Below are 23,563 nucleotides of genomic sequence, written 5' to 3'. Positions count from 1 at the left end.
TGGTCTCCAGACTGGACTTCACTGACCCCCTGGACCACATGTGGCTTCCTCACTGTGATTCCAGTGGAATCCTTAATTCCCTGTGGGGTGACAAGAAGCCCACATGGTCCTCCAACAGAGAAGAACATGGGTTGCAGGAAAACCCTTGGTGAAAAAGAAAAAGAAAAAGCTCTAATGATTCTTCAAGAGTATAAGAATTGGGAAGGTGTTAGTACACGCACTCCCAGGAAAAGGCCCTGTGACAGGATCTACCATTATAAGTGCAGGGCAGGGAAAGATGGAAGAAAGACCCTGGTAATGAATAGAGTTTCTTAAAGGAAACTTACATAGGAGAGCGTCTGGGGTGGCTGCAAGACAAGACAGATCTCCAGTCCCCTTGGCAGGTGCCACAGATTTACACAGGGCAGAAGACGGGACAAGTCACACCGACTAGTCCATGAGTGCTACCAAGTACAGGATATTCTTTTGCATGTTTGTCCAAGTCAGGACAACTGGAATGTTTTCCAACCCAGCATGTACCAGAAGACAGGGGAGGGGTGCTGGTTTGTGTCAGAACACACAGTGATGAAGATGAAAGTAGCCTCCAAGAGAATCCATGACAAATGACCTTTCCTGCCTGGGTCCAGCCTGAGGGTCAGTCAGCGGTCAGGCCATGGAATAGTCTCCCCTCCACAGGAGATTCTTCTGGTCTAGACTGGGGAATACTGGTCTTGGCTGCTGTACCCTGTATCTGCACCCTGCTGGCCAGATGGCTGGGGGACAGCTGGTCTTGAGTGAAGTTAACTAAGTTGGCTCTCCCCAGAAGGCTAGCCTGGGATTGGTCACATGTTGGTGGCCATTACCCGCCACACAATAGCTATTGTTATAATGTATACTGCAGCCTTAAGGTGGACAGCCTTTTGTCAAAGGATGTCACCTCCAAGCTAATATTTTCTAGCCTTTCTCTGCATTTGCTGGGGCCAGTGACGTGCTTCCCTTTCTGACTGGGGTTGTAGAGTGGGCTCCACAGCCAGGAGGGTATAGGCTGGCTCTCCCTTGGGGACCCATACCAGTGAAAAGTGCCAACCATGATGCTGGGCCATGTGGGGCCACCTTTGGGCTCCATGGAGGAGCAGACCACTGGTTGGGATGTCAGCTCAGGCTCTGCCTTTAATAGGAAGGAGGGTGCGGATAGCGCCGTCCCCTTCTCATCTGTCTGATTCCTTCATTGATGCCCATGGAGCAATATGTAAGTGGGTCTCCCATGCATGGTCTCCACTGGAGACACTGTGGGCTCAGTGGCCCCCTCGGTGTGGCACCGTGCCAGCCTGGGCTGGGCGACGCAGTCAATGTGAAATGCTTATTTTCTTCTCTACTGCGGTTTGCCTCATTTTTGTGTCCAAGGGGAGCTTCAGGGCCTCAGCCCTGGGTTCTGGCATCTCCACGAAGGAGTCTTGTGTCTGGACATCTGCTTATGGCTCTTTCTGTGAGGGGGACTGAGGACAAGAACCATCTCTTTATCCATCTTGCTATGTCACTCCAAAACCTCATTTTTAAAAATGTGCTTTCCCCATTTTGTCTTGATGTCTGTGTTCTCTCGTGGCGCACTGAGCTCCTCCTCCTCCTCCTCTCTTTGAATACAGTTGTTCTTTCTTTTCTGAATACAGTTTATTTCTTTTTGTTAATACACTTGTGTTTTTAACTATGTAGTTACATCATTATTTTTTATTCAAGTATAGTTGATATACAACACAATATTATATTAGACATGGATGGGCCTAGCGGGTATTGTGCTAAGTGAAATGAGGCACTGAGCTTTTTTAAGGCACTGATGTTGAATTGTCTGTCAGGGAATCTTACATCTCAATTTCTTTGGAGTCAGGTACTGGGCTTTATGTTGTTCGTTTGGTGGCCTCGTGTTCCCAGCTCTTTCTGACTCTTGGAGCCATGCATTGATTTCTACACGTTTGAAGAAGAGCCACCTCTTCCAGTCTTTATGGGTGGACTCCAGGATGGAAGGGTCTTCACCATCCAGCCCAGCAAGAGATACTGGGAGTCTCCCAAACCTTGTCTTTGGAGGCACCCACTCCACTCCTCTCTCTCCCTCCTGGAGGGGAAGTTTAGGGTGGTGTCATTTCTTGGCCCCAAAGAGCTGTGTCATGTGCTGAGTGTTGTCTACTTCTTGTCCCTAGGACAGGGCTCTGAGATGCTGGGACAAGAGCACAGACGTTCCTTTTCTCCCTCCCTGAGTAATAGTAGCCTTAGGATTGTTTGAAGCTCTTAGAGACTGCCTTGAAATGGGCATTTTTGTATAAATGATTTGACAAATGAGGGTGCTCTAGAGAACAGGAGTGACGTCAGCATGACATAGAAGGAAGAAAGAGTCAGCATAGATATGGTTGGGAGTGGAGACTAGTTTCCTTCTGGTTCCTCAGAGAACTTGAACATAAGTTACACCACAAATGTAATCGCTTCGTAGGTCATGGTGTTAGTCTATAGAACTTCCATAGACATCATTCATTGGGAGCTGATTGCCTCACAGTAGGCCTGCCCTTCCAGGAAACATGTCTCCTGTGTGCTTAGAGCACTTTTGCAGAACAGAAGGCATCTGCTAGCATTCTGCAGCCTCGTTCACAGCAGTTGGAGAACAGCACCAAAAGCATCCATTACAGAAATGTACACACTAAATTCTAAGTTCTTATTTATTATGGGATGCCAAAAATACAGAGAAAATATGTGATTGTGGATGACTACAGAAGACATGATACATATGTATGCAGTGTTTCCTGATGTGCTATAACATATGTCACAAATATGGGAAAGTATTAACTTTTATTTATTAACCTGTTTAGAATTTGTGTGACTTTTAAAATGTTGTTTCTTTGGGGCACCCGGTTGGCTCAGTTGGTTAGAGCACGATGCTCGTAACACCAGGATTGCCGGTTCAATCCTCGCATGGGCCAGTGTGAGCTGAACCCTCCACGACTAGATTGAAACAACTACTTGACTTGGAGCTGATGGGTCCTGGAAAAACACTTAAATAAATAAAAAGTTTTTAAAAATTTAGAAAAGAAACAAAATGTTGTTTTCTTCATTATCTTGTATGTTTGCAATATTACCTAACTTTCTGAAGCTGGCATTGCTTAAAGTTAATAAGGCACAGGGTCCGGGAGTGACATCAATAGCATGGTGGCATGAGGGGCCTCATTGATCTCTCCCCTTGATGTTACAAAAAGTTGAACATCTATAATTCAAAAAGGATTCCCTGTGCAACACACAAATATGTGTGAGAGATTTGCACACTGAAACATCTGAAGGTGGGTGAATTGGGGCATACAGAAGAGGAGGTTAGGGAGAAGTACAGAGACAGGGGCCATGATACACAGCCTGGAGCTCAGTGTGGGTCTCAGGAGGGGGAAGGATTCAAGCTGCAGTTGCACTCTCTGTGGCACCAAGCATTCCTGGCTGAGTGATCAGAATATAATATGCCTGAACCCAGTGATGGGGCAGAGATCTGGGGGCAAAGACCAAATATATAAGTGTGACAGCTGTGGTATAACAGCCCTCACTGCCAAGCAGAAAACAAAGCCATGGAGTCTGGTCACCTCCGCGCACACTCCCAGAGCCAGCAGCAGGTCCTAGAAGAAACTGTAGCAGTGAGTGTCAGTTTACAAAATGAATATCTGCAGCCCTGAGAACTGGGGAGACAGTTCCTATGTAGCCGACAGACACTGACAGACACTCCAGCTAATTCTAATGACAAGGGTGGAGATACAGAGGTGTAGCAGCTGAGGTCTGGCAGTCACCATTACTGGGTAGAGAACAAAGCCACAAACACTCTGGTGGCCTCTCCCAGCCCACCCCATCCCTACCCTTTGAGGTTGATCCCAGTGGGGGCACCCGAGACAGCTCAGGAATGCAGCATTGCATCTGGCTGCAGAGGCAGCACTGGGATTTCAGGGGCTCAGAACCCCATCACTGACTACACTCTCCCATGAGGTGGTGCCCTGAGACAGAGGTGACCTGGTCACAGAGGAGACACTCACCTCCCCAGGGAATACAAGGGATCTCTCACCACCCAGCAGAGATCTGAGAAGCCAGCCAGAGCAGTGCAATAAAATGCTCCAGCGCCACATACTGGAAATCAAAGGAAAGACCTCTTCTTATCAACCTACTACTGAATTCACTCCCATAGATGCCTAGGCAGATAAATAATTCATCAAATATTATGAACAACCAAGGTAACAAGTCAGCTCAGAACGGAAATTTAAAAATCTTTCAGAAAATAAACTTAAAGACATGAAAATATGTGACTTAAATGACAGAATTCAAGTTACAGTCCTGCAAAAACTCAATGAGATGCAAGAAAACTTGATAGGTAGTTTAACTCAGAAATGAAACCAATGAACAAAATTAATACCAAAGACATTGAAATTTTAAAAAAGAACCAAATAGAAATTCAATTATAGAGTTGAAGGATGAAATAGCAAGTTTAGAAAATAGAGCTGACCAGATGGAAGATAGAATTAGTTATATCGAAGGTAGAAACCTGGAAATGATGCAAATGGAAAAAGAGAGAGAGAGACTTGGAAGTTAAATGAAAGAACTCTACAAGAACTATCTGACTCCGTCAGAAAGAGCAATACAAAGATAATGGGTATACCAGAAGGAGAAGAGGGGAGAAGGGAACAGGGAGCCTATACAAACAAATAGTTGACAAAACTTTCTAAACCTATGGAAAGAACTGGATCTTCAAATCCAAGAAGCAAACAGAACATCTAATTATTTCAATCAAAAAAGGCCTTCTCCAAGGCACAATGTATTAAAACTGTCAAAAATTAATGACAAAGAAAGAATTCTTAAGGCAGCCAGGGAAAAGAAGACAGTACCCTGTAAAGGAAAGCCTATTAGATTATCAGATTTTTCAGCAGAAACGCTACAAGCCAGAAGGGAGTGTAACCAAATACTCAAATATTAAAAAAATGAAATTTCTAACCAAGAATAATGTATCTAGCAAAGGTAGTTTTTGGATATGAAGTAGTAATAAAGACCTTTCAGACATATAGAAGCTGAGGGAATTTTCCACCACAAGGCCTACATTATAGGAAATACTTAAGGAGGTTATTCTACCCGAAACAAAAAGATAAAAGGTTAGAAAACTATGATGAAGAGGACTAACAGACAGACAGAACCAGGAATTTGCAACCCCTATTCAGAAAAGGACACTATACACTTAAAGATAACATAAACATTAAAGGAGATAAAAACAAAAAAGAAAAAGAGAAGACGACAATTACTATTGTCACTTGGAAATGAACTCAGAGCATAAATAGGGATTATTTGTGATAACATATAAACATAAAAGGGGAGAGGTAAAGGGGAGTGGAGATAAGATGCATGCAGAAGCAAAAGGCCTACAGTATATATGAAAGTTTCACATAACCTAATGGAAACCACACTAAAAAATTCAGAACTGAGATGTACCTCCTGAAGGCAACATCTTAGCTGCAATGACAAATATAGACTCAAAGTGAAAGGGTGGAAAATGATACTCCAAGCAAGTGGCATCCAGAGAAAAACGTGTAGAGCTGTACTTGTATCTGACAAATTAGATTTCATGGTAAAAAAAGTAACAAGAGACAAAATGGAAATTTTATAATGATAATGGGGACAATACATCAAGAAGACATAACACTTATGTAAACGTGTATGCACCCAATCTGAGAGCACCAAAATATATAAAGCAACTACTAAGAGAACTAAAGGGAGAAACTGATGAAAACACAATTGTAGTCGGGAATCTAAATACCCTATTGGCAGCTATGAATAGATCATCCAAATAGAAAACCAACAAGGAAATGTCAGCTGTAGTGACACTTTAGACCAAATGGACATAATTGACATTTACAGATCCTTTCATCCCAGGACACCAGATTATACATTCTTCTCTAATGCACCTGGAACGTTCTCAATAATAGACCATATGTTGTGACACAAAACTAGCCTCAACAAATTTAATAAGATTGAAATCATACCAAGCATATTCTCCAATCACAGTGCTTTGAAATTGGAGAGCAACTGCAAAAAGAAAGTGGGAAAACCCACAAATATGTGGAGATTAAACACCATGCTACTAAACAACAACTGGGTCAAAGAATAAATAAAAGGAGAGCTCACAAATGCACAGAGACAAATGAGAATGAAAACATGACATATCAAAACTTTTGGGATGCAGCAAAAGTGGTAATAAGACGGAAGTTTATATCATTAGTCTTATCTCAAGAAACAAAAAAACAAAAAGTCCCAAATAAACAACATAACATTACAACTTAAAGAAGTAGAAAAAGAACAAATGAAGCCCAAAGTCAGTAGAGAAAGGAAAAACTAAAAATTAGAGCAGAATTAAATGAAATAGAGAACAAAAATACAATAAAAACATTAATACAACAAAGATTAATAACATTGACAAACCTCTGGCTAGACTCACTAAGGAAAAAAGAGAAAAAGCCTCATATAAAATCAGAAATTAAAGATAAGTTACAACAGACACCACATAAATACTCATAAACATTAAATCTTCTTTGAATGTTTGGCAGAATTCACTAGTGAAGCCATCTGGTCCTGAACTTTTACTTTTGGGGAGGTTTTTGATGATTGTTACAATTTCCTTACTGTTTAGATATTTCCTTTACATATTTAGATTTTCCGGTTCTTTGTGATTCAGTCTAGGAAGGTTATACTTATATCCTTCTCAAACTCTTCCAAAAAATTGAAGAAGAGGCAATATGTCTAACTCACTTTATGAGGCCAACATTACCCTGATACCAAAACCTGGCAAGGATAACACAACAAAAGAAAACTATAGACCAATATCTCTGATAAATACTTATGCAAAAATCCTAAATGAAATACTAACAAATCAAACATAACAATACATCAGAAAGATAATATATCATCATGATCAAGTGGGGTTCATTCCAGGGGCACAAGGATGGATCAACATATGCAAATTGATCTATATGATACATCATATTAACAAAATAAAGGATGAAAATCATATGATCATATCAATAGATGCAGAAAGAGTGTTTGACAAGATAAAACATCCCTTTATGATTAAAACACTCAATAACGTGGGTATAGAAGGAAAGTACCTCAACGTAATAAAGGCCACATATGACAAACCTTCACCTAATGTCATACTTAATGGTGTAAAAACTGAAAGCTTTTCCTCTAAAATCAGGAACAAGACAAGGATGCCCATTCTTCCTATTGTTATTTAACATAGTACTGGAAGTCTTAGCCAGAGCAATCAGACAAGAGAAAGAAATAAAAGGCATCCAAATTGGGAATGAAGAATTAAAATAGTCACTTTTAGCAGATGGCATGATTCTTTATATAGAAAATCCTAAAAATGCCACCAAAAAATTATTAGAAACACTAAACAAATACAGTAAAGTTGCAGGATATGAAAATCAATGTACAAAAATCCACTGCATTCCTGTATACTAACAATGAAATTTCAGAAAAAGAAATTTAAAAAAATCCTTTTGCCATTGCAACAAAAGGAATAAAATACCTCAGAATAAACTTAAGAAAGGATGCAAAGGACCTGTGTACTGAAAAGTACAAAACATTATTAAAAGAAATTGAAGAAGACAAAGAAATGAAAAGATATTTTATGTACATGGAGTAGAAGAATCAACATAGTTAAATCTGTATTGCAATGTACAGATTTAATGCAAACCCTATCAAAAGCCCAATGGCATTTTTAAAAGAGTAGAACAGAAAAAAATCAGATATTATGGAACCACAAAAGGCCCTGAATAGCAAAAGTAATCCTGAGAAAAAAGCACAAAGCCAGAGGTATCACACTCCCTGACTTCTGATTATACTACAAAGCAACAATAAGCAAAACAGTATAGTATTGGCAGAAAACTAGTCACACAGACCAATAGAACACAATTGAGAGCCCAGAAATAAATGCATATATGTATGAGCAAATCATTTTTGACAAAGGATCCAAAACATACAATGAAGTTAAGAAAGCCTCTTCAATAAATGGTGCTGAGACAATTGAAAAGCCACATGCAAAAAAATGAAACTAGATCACTATTTGTCATCATACACAAAAATTAACTCAAAATAGATCAAACACCTAAATATAAGGCCTGAAACAATAAAATACATAGAAGAAAAGATAGGTACTGAATTTATGGACCTTAGTCTTAGAGAGGACTTTATGAATTTGACCCAAAAGGCAATAGAAATAGAAGCAAAAATGAATGGGATTTTATCAAACTAAAATGCTTCTGCACAGTAAAGGAAACCATCAATAAAACAGGAAGGCAACCAACTGAATGAGAGAAGATATTTGCAAAGAACACCTCCAATAAGGGGATAATATCCAAAGTATATAAAGAACTCATACAACTGAAAAAAATCCAATTAAAAAATGGGCAGGGGGCCGGCCCGGTGGCTCAGGCGGTTGGAGCTCTATGCTCCTAATGCCTAAGGCTGCCGGTTCGATTCCTACGTGGGCCAGTGGGCTCTCAACCACAAGGTTGCCGGTTCAATTCCTCGAGTCCCACAAGTGATGGTGGGCCTCCGCCCCCTGCAACTAAGATTGAACACGGCCCTTGAGCTGAGCTACCGCTGAGCTCCCAGATGGCTCAGTTGGTTGGAGCACGTTTTCTCAACCACAAGGTTGCTGGTTTCGACTCCTGCAAGGGATGGTGGGCTGCGCCCCCTGCAACTAGTAATGGCAACTGGACCTGGAGCTGAGCTGTGCCCTTCACAACTAAGACTGAAAGGACAACAACTTGACTTGGAAAAAAGTCCTGGAAGTACACACTGTTCCCCAATAAAGTCCTGTTCCCCTTCCCCAATAAAATCTTAAAAAAAAAAAAAATGGGCAGGGGACCTGAACAGATACTTCTCCCAAGCATACAGATAGATAGCCAACAGACATATGAAAAGATGCTCAACATCACTGATCATTAGAGAAATGCAAATTGAAATCACGAGATAGCACCTCACATCTGTTAGAATGGCTGTTATCAATAAGAGATAATATAAGAATAACAAGAGTTGGAGAGGTTGTGGAGAAAAATGAACCCTCATACACTGTTGGTGGGAATGTAAATTGGTACAGCCACTATGGAAAACACTATGGATATTCCTTAAAAAACTAAGAATAAAATTACCATATGACCCAGCAATCCCTCTTCTGTTATCTACCAAAAATATTTAAAAACAATTCTCAATAAACATATGAGTATATGTGCCCCATGTTCACTGCAGCATTATTCATGGTGGCCAAGATGTGGAAAAAGGCAAAGTATCTTTCAATAGATGATTGGATAAAGAAGATGTGGTACATATATAACAATGGAATGCTACTTAGCCATAGGAAAAGATGAAATACTGCAATTTGCAACAACATGGATGGGTCTTGAGAATATCATGCTAAACAAAATAAGTCAGATGGACAAAGTCAAGAACCATATGATTTTACTCATACGTGGGTTACAAAACTGAAAGGAACAAACGAGACACAAACAAAAACTCATAGACAAAGACAACAATATGGTTATTACCAGAGGGAAAGGGACTTGGGGGAAGGTAGAAAAGGGTAAAGTTCAAATGTATGATGGCGGGAGACTTGACAGTGTAATACGCTGATGATGTATTATAAAATTGTACACTTGAAACCTGTATTAATCTTGTTAAATAATGTCACTCCAATAAATTTAATAAAAAATATTAAGTGCATAGAATGGCAGAATGTACAATAAAAGAGACCCATCTATATACTGCCTTCAAGAGACTTACTTATTTCAAACTGTATGCTGTAGGCATAACACATCCTCCATAAACAAACACAAAATAACAAAAGCAATTGTTTTATTTTCCCTACGTATACATTTTACGGTGTACCTCCATGTTAAATATTCACACAAAAACAGAATAATTCTATTTTTATAGAAATTATAGGAAGGACATAAACCTAATTTTCTGAAGTTATCTATTAGCCTGAATAAATTGTGAGACTTTTCTGACATACAGAGGATTAAAGCTGTTGGAATTGCACCTGGCACAGTGATTTGGGCTCACAGAGTCTTGGCTGACCCATCTGAATCTCAGGGTCCAGGAACATATAAACTCCTGAAAGTCGACCAATTGGGCAAGTAAATAACTATCAGCTCATTTCAGGTTAGAAAGATGTTAAAAAGTCTACCAATTTCATCAACCTATTAACATTAGAAATACTGCCCGTAATTTGTGAAGATGGCTTAATGTTTTTTCCGAACCAAATAGTACATGGATGTAGACTTTTTGTATTAGTAAAATCACCATTTCCTGGCCCTAGATGTACTGTTTGATTGGAGATGTTCACAATTTAGGTAATAATTAGCTTGGAACCTGGGAGAAAGTGTCCACAGAATGAGGATAGATATGGGGCCAGGAAAACAGCACCAAGTTCATTTTCCCAGAAATTGCCTTCAAATGAAAAAGCATCTATGTCTTTTATCCTCTATTTATTAACTTCTAGGTCCCCCTCCTATGGAATTAATCGCTGGATCCTCAGAAACTATTCTGAATTAGTTAATGATTGATTACTCACACCGACTGACCCTCTCGGTGTTACCTGTCATACAGGAAGCTTGTGGTGCTCTGCCCTTTATATTATGATCTGGCTCGGAAACAGGGAACAGAGTGGCTGTCTCTGTTGCTAAGACCAAAACAACTGACCAACCTTGGAAGTTTGTTTATTGGGATGGCCAAAGATTACTTGTGGATTGAGGGGCTTCCTTTCCTTACAATTACTGTTAGAGATCTGAGATCTTTGCGGGACGAATTTGTGGTGAAGGATGAAGATGTCATTATACTTTCTTACCCAAAGTCAGGTAAGGACAAAGAGTCAGCAGTTGAAGGTGGTAGAAGGAGGTGACTGTACTATGCTTTGGTGATTAGTGTGGTGTCTTAATGCAGCATGGGCTCAGAGAGAGGGATTTATACAGGTAATTATAATGCAAAGGGATGTGACTACCAGAACACTGCAGAGATACAGAAAGCCTTATATGAGAGGAGGCTAAGGCAGATTTAGGTGATTGTGTTGGGTGTTAAAAGGGGAAGGATGCCAAGGAATCTGGGCAGAAAAGGAAACATCTCTCCTGAGATGGTCAGAGTAAATGTGATGTTGTGGTATAAAAGTAGAACTTATTCTTGATTAAATGGCAAGGAAGACTTTATTTAAGACTTTGCAATAAGGGCGAGTGAACGAATTCAACCCTAAATATAGCAGATAGCTCGGGATTATCAGGCAATAAGCAGAGGAAGGAGGGTAACTGAATGGAAAATTACTAAGAGAGTTTGATTGGAGATCAGAATTGGGAGAGTTGCGCTAAAGTGGCATAACAAGATCCTTGCTAAGGCAAGTCAAGTTCATGGACATCAAGGATAAAGACCTTGAGAAGATATCAAGGGTAGGAGGAGTCTTGGTGCTGATTTAGCAGGATTCCTGCTAAAACTTGGGACAGCAAGGATGGACACTGAAGGCCAAGGTCTAGGTCTAGTTGAAAAGATGGCTCAGAAGAGTCTGACTAAAGTTGTTCAAGGAGAGAGTGTTTGTCAGAGGTGAGGGAACAGAACACAGCAAGATATGTGGAATGGTCTAGATTTCAAATATACTGAGAGGTAGTCAAGTATCTAAAAAAACAAAACAAAAACAAAAAACATTGCAGAAAGTAGGGGCAGGAGAGTAGCAGGAGATGAGATTGTACTTGTTTGAAATGTTAAAATAATGTGGAACCTTGAAATCTTGCTATGGAATTAGAAAATTATCAAGTCAATGCAAGCGTTTAAATGGCAAAGTGGCAGGATATGTGCCAAGACCACTAGGTGCTCCCTATGAAATTAGAATTTTAAGAGAGCAGGCTCAGTAGGGAGCAGTAGATCAGATTAGATTTGATAAGGCTATGTCAATAGGTGATTCAACTGACAGCTATGATGAGGACTAGGATAGTGACAGAGAACACAGAAGTTACGAAATATTTAGGCAGTGGGTACAAAGTGATTTGCTAACTATTTGGATTAGGCAGCGTTTCTGAATTATTGCACCACTAACACTTTGGACCAGGTACTGAATTTTTGGGGAGACATTACAGTTTTGACTAATGGAAATAACATGAGATACGAGAGAATGTAATTGGGGAAAATGAATACTAAGAAAGGGCGTTTGTGCAGTGGTTCAACAATATATTCAGTGTGTTGCTGAAGAATATTTGGGGCAAGATATTTTCTTCTGCTGACCTGGTTCGGAGCAACACAAATAAATATAAAAGGCAGATGTAGACAGCTGCCTGTAACAGAACACCTGACAAACACATGTTAACATACAGAGATTTGCTTTTATTTTATAATGAAAAGACTATAATGAAAAGACTAAAGATAGGCTGTGGTCTACTTCATTCAAAATTTCAGTAATTCAGCGCAGCAGACCAGCTGGTGTCTCTGGCTTCTCCTCGTGTCTGCTAGAGGGCTGCCTGTGTTGTGAGCAGTACGTCCTCATCGCTCATTCAAAGGCAGAAGCAGATGGCTGCAAGTGGCTGAGCATGTCCCTCTGTAGGTCTTCCTTCTTTCTGAGTGGGAAAAATCTTTCCTCTCTTGAAGCTTCCCAGAACATTTCTCTGGTATAACACTTCCACGTATCCAGGTACATGGTCAGCCCTAGCTTCAATTGAGTAGGGAAGAACTAGCATTTGGCTTATAAATTCAAAAACAGTGTCTGCCTCACTGAGAATGTGTGTCCACATTTCTTACCTGCACTATCTGAAAGTTTTCCTTGAATGGAAGACCCCTGGCTTGGAAGGTGGCAGAGCTCACTCTTCTGATGGAGTTTGGATGCCCATAGAAGCTTCCTGCCTTAATTATTTTCCCTCTGTTTTGCCTGATAGTGTATATGTGAGTCAAGCTGTATGTATGTATGGAATGGGATCAATGGTTTTGGGGGTTCAGGGTTGTACACATGATTAGGAGGGAGCAAAGGAGATTGAACAGTAGCATCAAGAGTAATAAGACACCAACAACTCAATTTCTGGTACATGCCAAAAGAATTGAACGCTGGGACACAGATATTTATATACCCATGTTCATAGCAGCATTATTCATAATAGCGAAAAGATAGAATTTACCTAAATATCCATAATGAATGAATAAATAAATAAAATGTGGTATACACATGCAATGGAATATTATTCAGCCTTAAAATAAGATGAAATTCGGACACGCGCTACAACATAGATGAACCTTGAGGACACTACATTCAGTGAAATAAGTCAGTCATGAAAGGACAAATACTGCATGATTCCACTTACATGAGGTTCCTAGAATCTTCCACTTACAAGATTCTATTGTTGGTCAAATTCAGGGAGACCAACAATAGAATGGTGTCGCCAGAGGCTGGGAGGATGGGGAAGGGTGAATTGTTGTTTAATTGGTACAGAGTTTCAGCTTTGCAAGAAGAGTTCTGGAGATCTGAAGGAACAACAATGTGACTGTATCTGACATTACTGAGCTGAACACATCAACATTGTTAAGATGATGAATTTTATGTTATATGTAATTTACCACAGTTGCATTTCTTTTTATTTAAAAAGAATAGTAGGGCAGAGGTCACATGGTCTCATGGAAACCAAAGGGACAGACTGTTTCAAGAATGAAGGATCAATTGCACGTGGTGAAGGCAAAAGTAATGTGAGAAATGAAACATCAGTCGGACTTATGGACATAGGCTCATGGCTAAAATAACAGTGTCTTTAAGATGTAGCGGTGGAGTCAAAAGTCAGATGAAAGCAGGTGACACTCTTCTTCTTTATCCAGGAACCAACTGGATGCTGGAGATTGTCAATCTGATCCACACCAAGGGGGATCCCAGCTGGGTCCAGACTGTTCTGAACTGGGAACGTTCACCATGGATAGAAATCCAGGAAGGGTTTGATCTCATAAAGAATCAGAAAGACCCACGCTCCTACAATTCCCACCTCCCTATTCAACTCTTCCCCAAGTCATTCTTCCAGTCCAAGGCCAAGGTGAGCTACATACGCAATGTAGATTGGATCACTTCCCGGGCTGTCCTGAATGCCTGTCTGTTAGGGACATGGTCAATATGTGATTCAGTAAAGTGAGAAATTCGAAAAGATATATAGCTTGTTCGAAGCTATAATGTCGTATTGCAGACACCCTCCCTGGTGCTGGTCCAGAGCACACTCAGTCTTTAGGTAAATAAGCCCTGTATGCACCACCAACACCAAGGCAGCCAACATTGATGTGACCGTGCGGGAAGCAGCCCAACTGTAAACAGCACCTGTGTTTCAGAGAAAATGTGGGTTTGCCACTCACATTTGAAACCCAACTGGGTTTTTCCAATGGTGACATCACCAACGTTGGGCGGGTCTTTCCCATCACTGGTCCGCAGACCTCCGATGCGTAATCTCAGGAGCTCAAAAGGAAGACTAATCCTGAGTGACCTTGGGCTATAAATGTGCATTTTCCCTCATCTGAGATTATAGTTTAAAACATATTTCACCAAAAATATTATCCAAATTGTATGAAACTCTCTCAAACCATCTTTTGCAATGCGGTGGTAGGAATATTAAGAAAATATTCTAATGTCCCAGGGTCTTACAATATATTAGTATTGTGCTGTATTTCTGTTTGTTTTCTGTCAGGTTCATTTATTTGACTGTGATCACCATCATTACCCAGAGCATGTTTATTTTGTTACTTTTGTTTTCTACCCTTTTACACTGACCTGGTTGAATGCTTAAAACATTATAGAAATTTAAGAAAATAGTGGACAATTAGAAAATAAATAAAATTAAAACAAATAAACAAAAAATTCCAGGATGAAGCTCTGTAAAATGATTGTGATTTTGTGTCAAAAACTATGGTTTCAACCTTGGCTGTCCAGACGTTGTCCATGGACAGCTAGTGGTATGTCTTTAAATCTCCATTTCTCCATGTTTACACTGACAGTTTCATCCCTCCACACATTCATTCCTGATGCGTTGTTCATGCCTGTGTGCTTTCGTGCAGTTTTGTCTCTTCATACATTTAGGTATCATGCACCTGTAATGTATCAGCTTCTGCATATGGACTGGGAGAAAAGTGATGATTAAGATGTCCTCACACCACATCCAAAAAACCTTAGAGAGTTTGGAAAAAATAATAAAGAAGAGGCATAATTAGTTCATTACATCGTGACATTCTTTACTGAGAGCTTAGCTTCGTATCAGATCCCAGTGCACACTTCATGAATCATATCTAGTTTAAGAACTATATGTAATAAATAGATTAAGAGAGTGAGGTAGGGAGAAAAATATAAAGGATGGATTGGGGCACCCCCAGTGGTCAGTGCTGATGAGTTAGGCAAACAGAGGCCGACTTCGGGACTTGGTCAGGGCCTAAGTGAGGGGGAACTGGAGTTTGGGGTTGAGGGAGACAGAGTGATTCCAATTACCACAAACTTTCTTTATGCAATTTCCCCATAATTTTTAGACTTACTTTTATTATAATAACCGCCTATGGTGTTGTTTTGCTTTCAACAGTCAGCTGTCTTTTAAGTTAATTACAAGAGCAAAGAACATACTGTCTTGTGTATTCATTGACTCACTCACGAGCTGTCTGAGGCTTGTCCCCTATTTCTGCATGTGACTGTGAGCTCCCCTCTCTGAAGGCCTTCCTCTGGGATGTGTTATAACGTGGAGCTTCTAGCAATAGGGCCCATCAGCTTTCATGTTTCTAAAACTATCTTTATTCCATCCTCCTTTGTTAAGAATGTTTGTTTTTTTGTTGTTTTTACTGGATGTAGAATGAAGGGCTGATGGTGTTGACTTTTTTCTGCAGTGCCTAAAAGGCAGCTTTCCATCTTCATTAGGGTTCCATTGTGTTTGATGAAAAGTAGGACTTGTTCTCCTCCCTTTCCCACTGGACATGATGTATGTGTTTTATCTGCCTTCTTCCAGTGCCTCCTCAGGGTCCCAGGGGTGTTGATGAGCTGGTAGCAGTAGCTGCCCTCTGGTAAAGGTCTCGGGATCTTGGTCTGTGCATGACAGACCAGCCCTCAGCCATGGATTTACAGAGGGCCCCTCTCTGCAGACCACCCCTCCTGATGTCCCTCTATGACAAGTCCAGTCACATGGCTGCCCTTGACTTTGATTTTTGCCTCCTCAGGTCCCTGTGACTGCTCTGCTTGGGTCATATTCTAGTTTTGTTTGCTATGGTTGAGAAATCATCCCCACAAGGACAGCAGGGTGATCAGGGAGCTCCATTTGCTAGGGTCCTTCTCGTGTGAGTCTTACTCTTGCATGGCCTTATGTCTACTGTCTGACAAGTGTTACTGATATAGTTCATGTAGTTTTATAGTTTTCTGTATCAGGAAGATGAGTCAGTAGCAGCTAGTCCATCATCACCAGAAGTAGACACCATATCTTATTGCCATTTTTGGAAGGGGCTAAGCTGAGAGAATTACCTAGGAGATTCACAAGGGAGTTACACTGCTGGGTTGTTTGTCAGGATGTCAAGGGCTTGGAATTGTGGCAAGATATCTTTTCAGAAGATTAGAGAATGTGATGTTGAAGAATTGAGGGAACCACATATATTGTATCTTTTAGTGCTGGGTGCTCATATGCCAATGATCCCCCCCTTACACACTCACACAAATCTGTTGTATCTCGCCATCTTCTTCACATGGGCTCAGACCTCACTAGACCTTGAGACTCCTTTGTTTGATTTCCATCATGGCCCCGATATATAAATGTTCTCAACCACTCGTGATCAACAACCCAGCTGTATGTCAGGTCTTCTCCATGTCTACGTGACTCTCCTGTACATGTGAAAATCAGCCTTAAGCAGAGCTTAAAAGCTAAGAGATCCTCCTACTTACTCCTTTCTGTCTACCTGCCTCCCCACTTGAGCAAACATTTGAGAAACTCTCAGGTTTGTATTAAGTTTGCACCATCTACATCAGCATCATGAATTTATTCATGCCACAATTGTGAATTTTATAAAAGACTATTAACATCCGTGTGATTAGGACCTCGGAGATGTTCATAGGGTAGAAATTTCTAGGAAAAGAAACAGAAGCCAGGAAAACAAACTTCCTGGGAGAGTACTAAATAGGGATCACTGGCAGGGTCCCAACAAAACTCAGAATTCCTGATTCACAGCCCAAAACTTTTTTAACAGTGGTGGCAAAATGCAATAACATAATTTTCCTTGCAAAACTATAGAGACCATCCCCATGCCTTGTATCATAATGTCCTTGAGGACAGAAATGATCCACGTCTTGTTCACAGCTCCTTCTATAGAGCCTAAGTAAATGTCTGCCACATGGTGGGTTCTCAATAAATTTTGTTAAGTCAGAGACTTAAAGAAGATTGAGTTGTAGCTGACATTTTAATGGAAGTTGGACTTTTCTCCACTTGCAGAAGTCCTGGAGCATGAAAATGGACGCATTTATTCTCATTATCTCTTTTTTTCATTTCAGGCTATTTACATTATGAGGAATCCCAGAGATGTTATTGTTTCTGGTTATCATTTTTATAAAGTAATGGTTCTTGCCAAAAGCACAGATTCATTTGAAGAATATTTTGAATGGTTCCTTCAAGGAAATGGTGAGTCTGATTCAAAATATGGGTTCTAAGGAAAATGGTGGGGTTTCTGCACTTCATCTCCAGCTCATACTGTCTCTCTCATGGTTTAAACAACCACATTGCAATCCAACCTAGGTGTTGCAAAATCTGTAGACATTCCGGTTAACACAGAATCTTAGTCAAACATGCTTTGCTCCCACACTATGTTTCTAAGTGTTATGCACGTATAAAAAGATAATTCACCACACTCAAAAAAGGAGAAGTGTGAATTCAAACTACACTGAGGTGCCATTTCTCACCTATTGTGTTGGGAAGTGTATTAGTTTCCTATTTGCACTGTAAGAAATCACCATAAATTTAGTGGCTTAAAACAACGACCCCAAATTTCTTATGTTGTGGAGTTTAGAAATCCAAAATATGTTTTATGGGCTAAAATTAATGTGAAGGCCTAGCTACATTCCATTCTTGAGACTCTGGGAAAGAATTCACTTCTTGCCTTCCCCAGCTTCTGTAGTCTACCCACATTTCTTGGTGTATGGCCACATCCTTCCAAACTCTATTGTAATCACATCTCTGATTCTGACACTCCTGCCTCTCTCTTATGAGGACACTTGTAATGACATTGTTTCTACCTGGAGGATCCAAGGTGATCTCTCCATCTGAAGATCCTTAATCACATCTTCAAAATATCACCTGCCATGAAAAGTAACATATTCAGAAATGTGGGATTGTCCATGGATATCTTTGTGGGGCCATTATTCTGCTTACCAGAGCTCAGTTTCAAAATATTTGAATCACACTATGGTAGCAAGACTCTAGGGAAACAGGCATGCTCCTCTGTTGCTAGTAGAATGAGAAATGGTACAAACCTATTTGAGGTAATTTTGCAAATTCTGACATTTAGCATTTACACTTTCATGTCTAATTTCCCTTTCTCCAATGGAACAAAAACATATACAAGGAAAAATACAAACAAATGAAAGACAGATATATAAGAATATTCAAACAACCCTTATTTGGCAGGTTCCTTATTTGGGACAAATCAACATTATCATAATGATGGGATCACTTGATATATGGTTCCCCAGCTGCAGTCATCTGAATAGAGTGCATATGTGACAGGAAAAAAATTCTCATAGACGCGCTGTCCCAAAGGTTTGGGGTAGGTGAAGGAGAGGCAAAAAACACGTGTTATCTACAGTTAATTATATCCTGTTATTCATAGAAGAACAAAGGCATAAACTCCAAACTAGGTGGAGTTTAAGTATAGCTCTTTCATTTGCTAACTGAATTCTCTTCACAATTCAAAATCATTTTAGCACATGGACACCTGGAACTCCTCTTAAATATGATATCTAATATACCACCCACTGTTTGGCCATCTAGGCAGTAAATGCAGAATTCTATTTCTTATGCAAAAAGAAAAAGAATTTCCAGCACTTTAATCACTTGCTCATGAAATTCCTACAGCAAAGGTGAAATGTGCAGAGTTGCCTAGGCAATGAAGCTCACAGGTGTGAACCAGTCCCCTTTCCTCCTCACTTCTCTTGCACTTCTCTTGCAGTGCTGTATGGCTCATGGTTTGATCATGTTCGTGGCTGGCTACAGATGAAAGGAAAAGAGAATTTCCTATTAATATCATATGAAGAGCTGCAACAGGTAACACTTCTTCCAAAAACTTCCCTTTGTCCAACTCCTTTTCATAGCTGTCTACCATCCCTCCTTTTTTAATGTTTCTATTCAACCCTTTCAATCAGTGCTTATCCCAGAAATGTGACCAAGGGTTATTGCCTTTCTTCATTGACCTCCTTACTTAGCACATTTTCTTTCTTTAATTTTCTTATTTTTGTATTTTTACAATGTTTAATACATACACTGAGGAAGAACTTAACATATGTACCTGCTGAGGGCTATTAATGATTCTATGGCAAAAATATGATGCAATCAGGGAACCCAGGACCAGTGTCAGGCGGGGATGGAGTATATGGTGGGGCTTGACAGGGTCAGGGCAGGTGTGAGAAATATTTACATATTCCCAGACTGACTGACAGCATGGGGATTCCTGCAGGAAGGGACTATGTCAATACTCATAGGACATGTTGGTTGTCATCAAAAGAAAGTGGCTGATGTGAATTTAATAGTCTACTTGTCTCTAAAGAGCATTCTCTTATAAAGTCTCTGCCATCACTTACTCAGATTGCACATTTTCCAGATGAACACAACGGGCTCAACCTCTTCCTGCTTTTCTTTCTATTCTCTCTCCTCCTCACCTTCATTCCCTGCTGTCTCTGTTTGTTTCCTTATTCCATATTGTACTTTAGTTTCATCTATCCTCTTTTGTGGTTTTCATTCTAGGACTTAAGAGCCAGTGTAGAGAGGATCAGCCAGTTCCTGGGCATGAAGCTAAGTCCAGAAGAACTGAACTCAGTGGTCAAGAATGTATCCTTCCAGGCAATGAAAGAGAATAAAATGAGCAATTACTCCCAAGCACCTGATAATTTTATTGATCACAGCAGAGGAGAATTTTTGAGAAAAGGTAAGAGAGAATTTCTAATTTTAGGACATGAATGAAATGGACAGCAAATGCCCCTGCTTGTATTGATACACTAAGATATGGAACAATGAAAATATCCAAATCTATAAAAATCACATAAGTGGTACCAGACCTTAAGAGTTTAAGGAATGAGTTTTGGTATTTATAAGGTTGTAATGAAAACTTAGTAAAAATGAAACATTGCTGATGAATAATATGTTACTTGGGGACCTACCTGGCCCCACCCATTTTACGCATATTTTCTCCTTAGAGAGTTTCCACTCATCCCGTAGAGTGACCTTCTTTTCACATATATGGACAATGGGAAGATCTATTCCACTGAAAGAAGCTAGCAGATAGGGGCCTTGTGGAGAGAAAAATGAGAGGAAAGACTTAGCTTGAGGCCAAACCTTCAGCTGAGTCCCCTATAATAAAGATCAAACATGTCCACTACATTCAAGGAATGAGGGTGTTGACTGCATAGATTTATTGGTTGGGGAAGATTTATTGGTTGGGGAGAACTCAATGATATGATGACATTGGACTATTTGCTGGATTATCCAAGGCAAGAGCATTCTAGGTAAGGAAACAGCAAGTTGAAAAACACTGGGTAATATAATTGAATGATATGCTGTTCAAATGTAGAGAGTTCAAAAGAAATGGAAGGACTGCTTGGGGAGTAGCACTCAATAGCAAGAATACCATTCCTACCTATATGACCCAGGGTAAGTCTAGTATGGGAGAAAAGAACCTCCACTATATTACTACTAAAGAAATGTGTTGTTAGTGTGAAAGGATCAGAGAACAGTCTCTCTTTAGTTCTTTGGAAGAACGTGGATAAAAAGAAACTTCTTTAAAAATGCCAATGGTATCAGAATTCCTCCAGCAGGCCTGGTTTATTGACAATGAAGAGCAGGAATACATTAACACTGTGAAAGGATCCAAAGGTGGTCCTGGGTCAGCAGTGAGCCCTTATCCTAGCTTCTATCCATCCTTGGATGTTGCTGCCTTGCATAAAGCAATAATGGTTAAAGGTGTGGATGAAGCAACCATCATTGACATTCTCACCAAGAGAAAAAATGCACAACGTCAACAGATCAAAGCTGCGTATCTCCAGGAAAAAGGAAAGCTCCTGGATGAAATTCTGAGGAAAGCGCTTGCAGGTCACCTTGAGGAAGTTGCTTTGGCTCTATTAAAAACTCCAGCCCAATTTGATGCTGATGAACTCCGTGCTGCCATGAAGGGCCTTGGAACTGATGAAGACACTCTGAATGAAATTTTGGCATCAAGAACTAACAGAGAAATCAGAGAAATTAACAGAGTCTATAGAGAAGAATTGAAGAGAGACCTGGCTAAAGACATCACCTCCAGACACATCTGGAGATTACCAGAAGGCTTTGCTTTCTCTTATTAAGGGTGACCGATCTGAGGATTTTAGCCTAAGTGAAGATTTCGCTGACTCAGACGCCAGGGCATTATATGAAGCAGGGGAAAGGAGAAAAGGGACAGATGTGAATGTGTTCAACACCATTCTTACTACCAGAAGCTATTCCCATCTTCGCAGAGTGTTTCAGAAATATGTCAAGTACAGTAAGCATGACCTGAACAAAGTTCTGGACCTGGAGATGAAAGGTGACATCGAGAAATGCTTCACGACAATTGTGAAGTGTGCCACAAACAAGCCAATGTTCTTTGCTGAGAAGCTTCATCAGGCCATGAAGGGTGCTGGAACAGGTCATAAGACACTGATCAGAATTATGGTTTCCCGTTCTGAAGTCGACATGAATGATATCAAAGCATGCTGTCAGAAGTTGTATGGTATCTCTCTCTGCCAAGCTATCCTGGATGAAACCAAAGGAGATTATGAGAAAATCCTGGTGGCTCTCTGTGGAGGACAGTAAACATTCCTTTGATGATCTCAAGCTTCTTTGATCAGAAGATTTTTTAATTATATCTTTTCATTCCATATTATAGACGTAAATAGGAAAGTTTCTTCAGCAGTATTAGTCTAGCTAACTGCCTTCTGAAAACTGTAGCCTATAAATCCTTTTTTGTATCACAACTCTGTATAATAGAAATAAGTTTTTGAAAACTATATTTACCCTGACTATAAAACCCCATAAACAGGTTCTAGTAACATTACCTGAGAAAGATGTCTATGTAACAGAAAATAAAATGATTTTACAGGGAAAAAAAAAGTGTTGCGTATTAAATGGGGCACACATGTAATCCTAACACAGTGCCTCACGTATAAGAAAGTACTTGATATATGTTAGGTATCGTTGTCATTGCCATTTGTTATTTCTCAATCCTCACAATATCATTATGAGACCAGCAGTAGGAACAGTCATATTAGACAGATGGCAAATCAAAACCAATGACCATCTGACTCCAAACAGGAAAAGTATAACCACTCGGCTATACTGCCTGCATTTTCCAGGTTCCCTGTTTATGATAGATTGGCAGTAGGGACAGACACAGAAGAAGTTCAAAAGAAATCTTGAGACCGTATTTATATATCTGATCTGTAATTGTTTTCTGTGTTTGACAGGAATCACTGGAGACTGGAAAAATCACTTCACAGTGGCTCAGAGTGAAGCCTTTGATAAAGTTTACCAAGAAAAGATGGCCGGGCTTCCTCAAGGCCTATTTCCATGGGACTAATGTCCTCATATTAGGTCTGAGTTGACCTAAATGCTGAATTTCCTGATGTTCTGTGTATGGCCATGCCAAACTTTCAGCCTACAATCCATTATATACTGAATGGAAAACAATCATGTTCCTTATTAACTTTAAGCCATGCCACCTCCAAAAAGTTATGTAATCTTATATGTGGAGTCTAAAAAACAGAATAAACAAAAAAACAAAATGGAAGTAGACTCAGAGATATAGGGGGGGAAAAAACTGATGGTTGATAGATGGGAAGGGGGTGAGGATGGGGGAGAAGGTAAAGGGATTAGAAAGTACAAATTAGCTACAGTATAGCCACAGAGATATGAAATACAGTTTGGGAAATATAATCAATAATGTTGTAAAGACTATGTAGGGTGTTAGATGAGGACTGGACTTATCAGGGGTTCACGCCATAGACTGTGTAGATGCCTGACCATTGCGCTATACACCTGAAACTGAAGTTGAATAACATGGAATATCAACTATTACATATATACATATATATATATGTATATATATATATGTATATATGTATATATGTATACATATATATAGTACAGCATAGGGAATATAGTCAATGGAATTGTAACAGATATACACGATGTCAGGGGAGTAGCTTTGGGGGGAGGTTATCACATTGTGAGGGGTGTAAGTAACTATGTAATTATTAGCCATTTTTTCTCAGTCTAGTTGTGAGGACACAGCTCCCTTGCCCATGCTG

General features: G+C 40.0%; 1 protein-coding gene and 1 pseudogene across 2 annotated transcripts; both read left to right on the top strand.

The window, feature by feature from the left end:
• Nucleotides 1-10,759: 10,759 nt before the first annotated feature.
• LOC308489494 (sulfotransferase 2A1-like) lies at nucleotides 10,760-23,010 on the top strand (the record flags this gene model as incomplete). The annotated part of the gene is made up of 6 exons (XM_081030692.1): nucleotides 10,760-10,889; nucleotides 13,864-14,072; nucleotides 17,531-17,657; nucleotides 19,201-19,295; nucleotides 19,992-20,172; nucleotides 22,721-23,010. 6 exons carry the CDS (start codon nucleotides 10,760-10,762, stop codon nucleotides 22,831-22,833), a joined length of 855 nt encoding a protein of 284 aa, XP_080886818.1. The 3' UTR covers nucleotides 22,834-23,010.
• LOC308489492 (annexin A1-like) lies at nucleotides 21,020-22,070 on the top strand (annotated as a pseudogene). Its single transcript has one exon. The product of its transcript is annotated as an annexin A1-like (transcript).
• Nucleotides 23,011-23,563: the final 553 nt, after the last annotated feature.

The sequence above is a fragment of the Rhinolophus hipposideros genome (assembly GCF_964194185.1).
Source record: "Rhinolophus hipposideros genome assembly, chromosome: 21".
In the NCBI taxonomy this organism is placed as follows: Eukaryota; Metazoa; Chordata; class Mammalia; order Chiroptera; family Rhinolophidae; genus Rhinolophus; species Rhinolophus hipposideros.
Note: the sequence above shows the minus strand (reverse complement) of the source record. Positions and strands in the feature narration are given on the sequence as shown.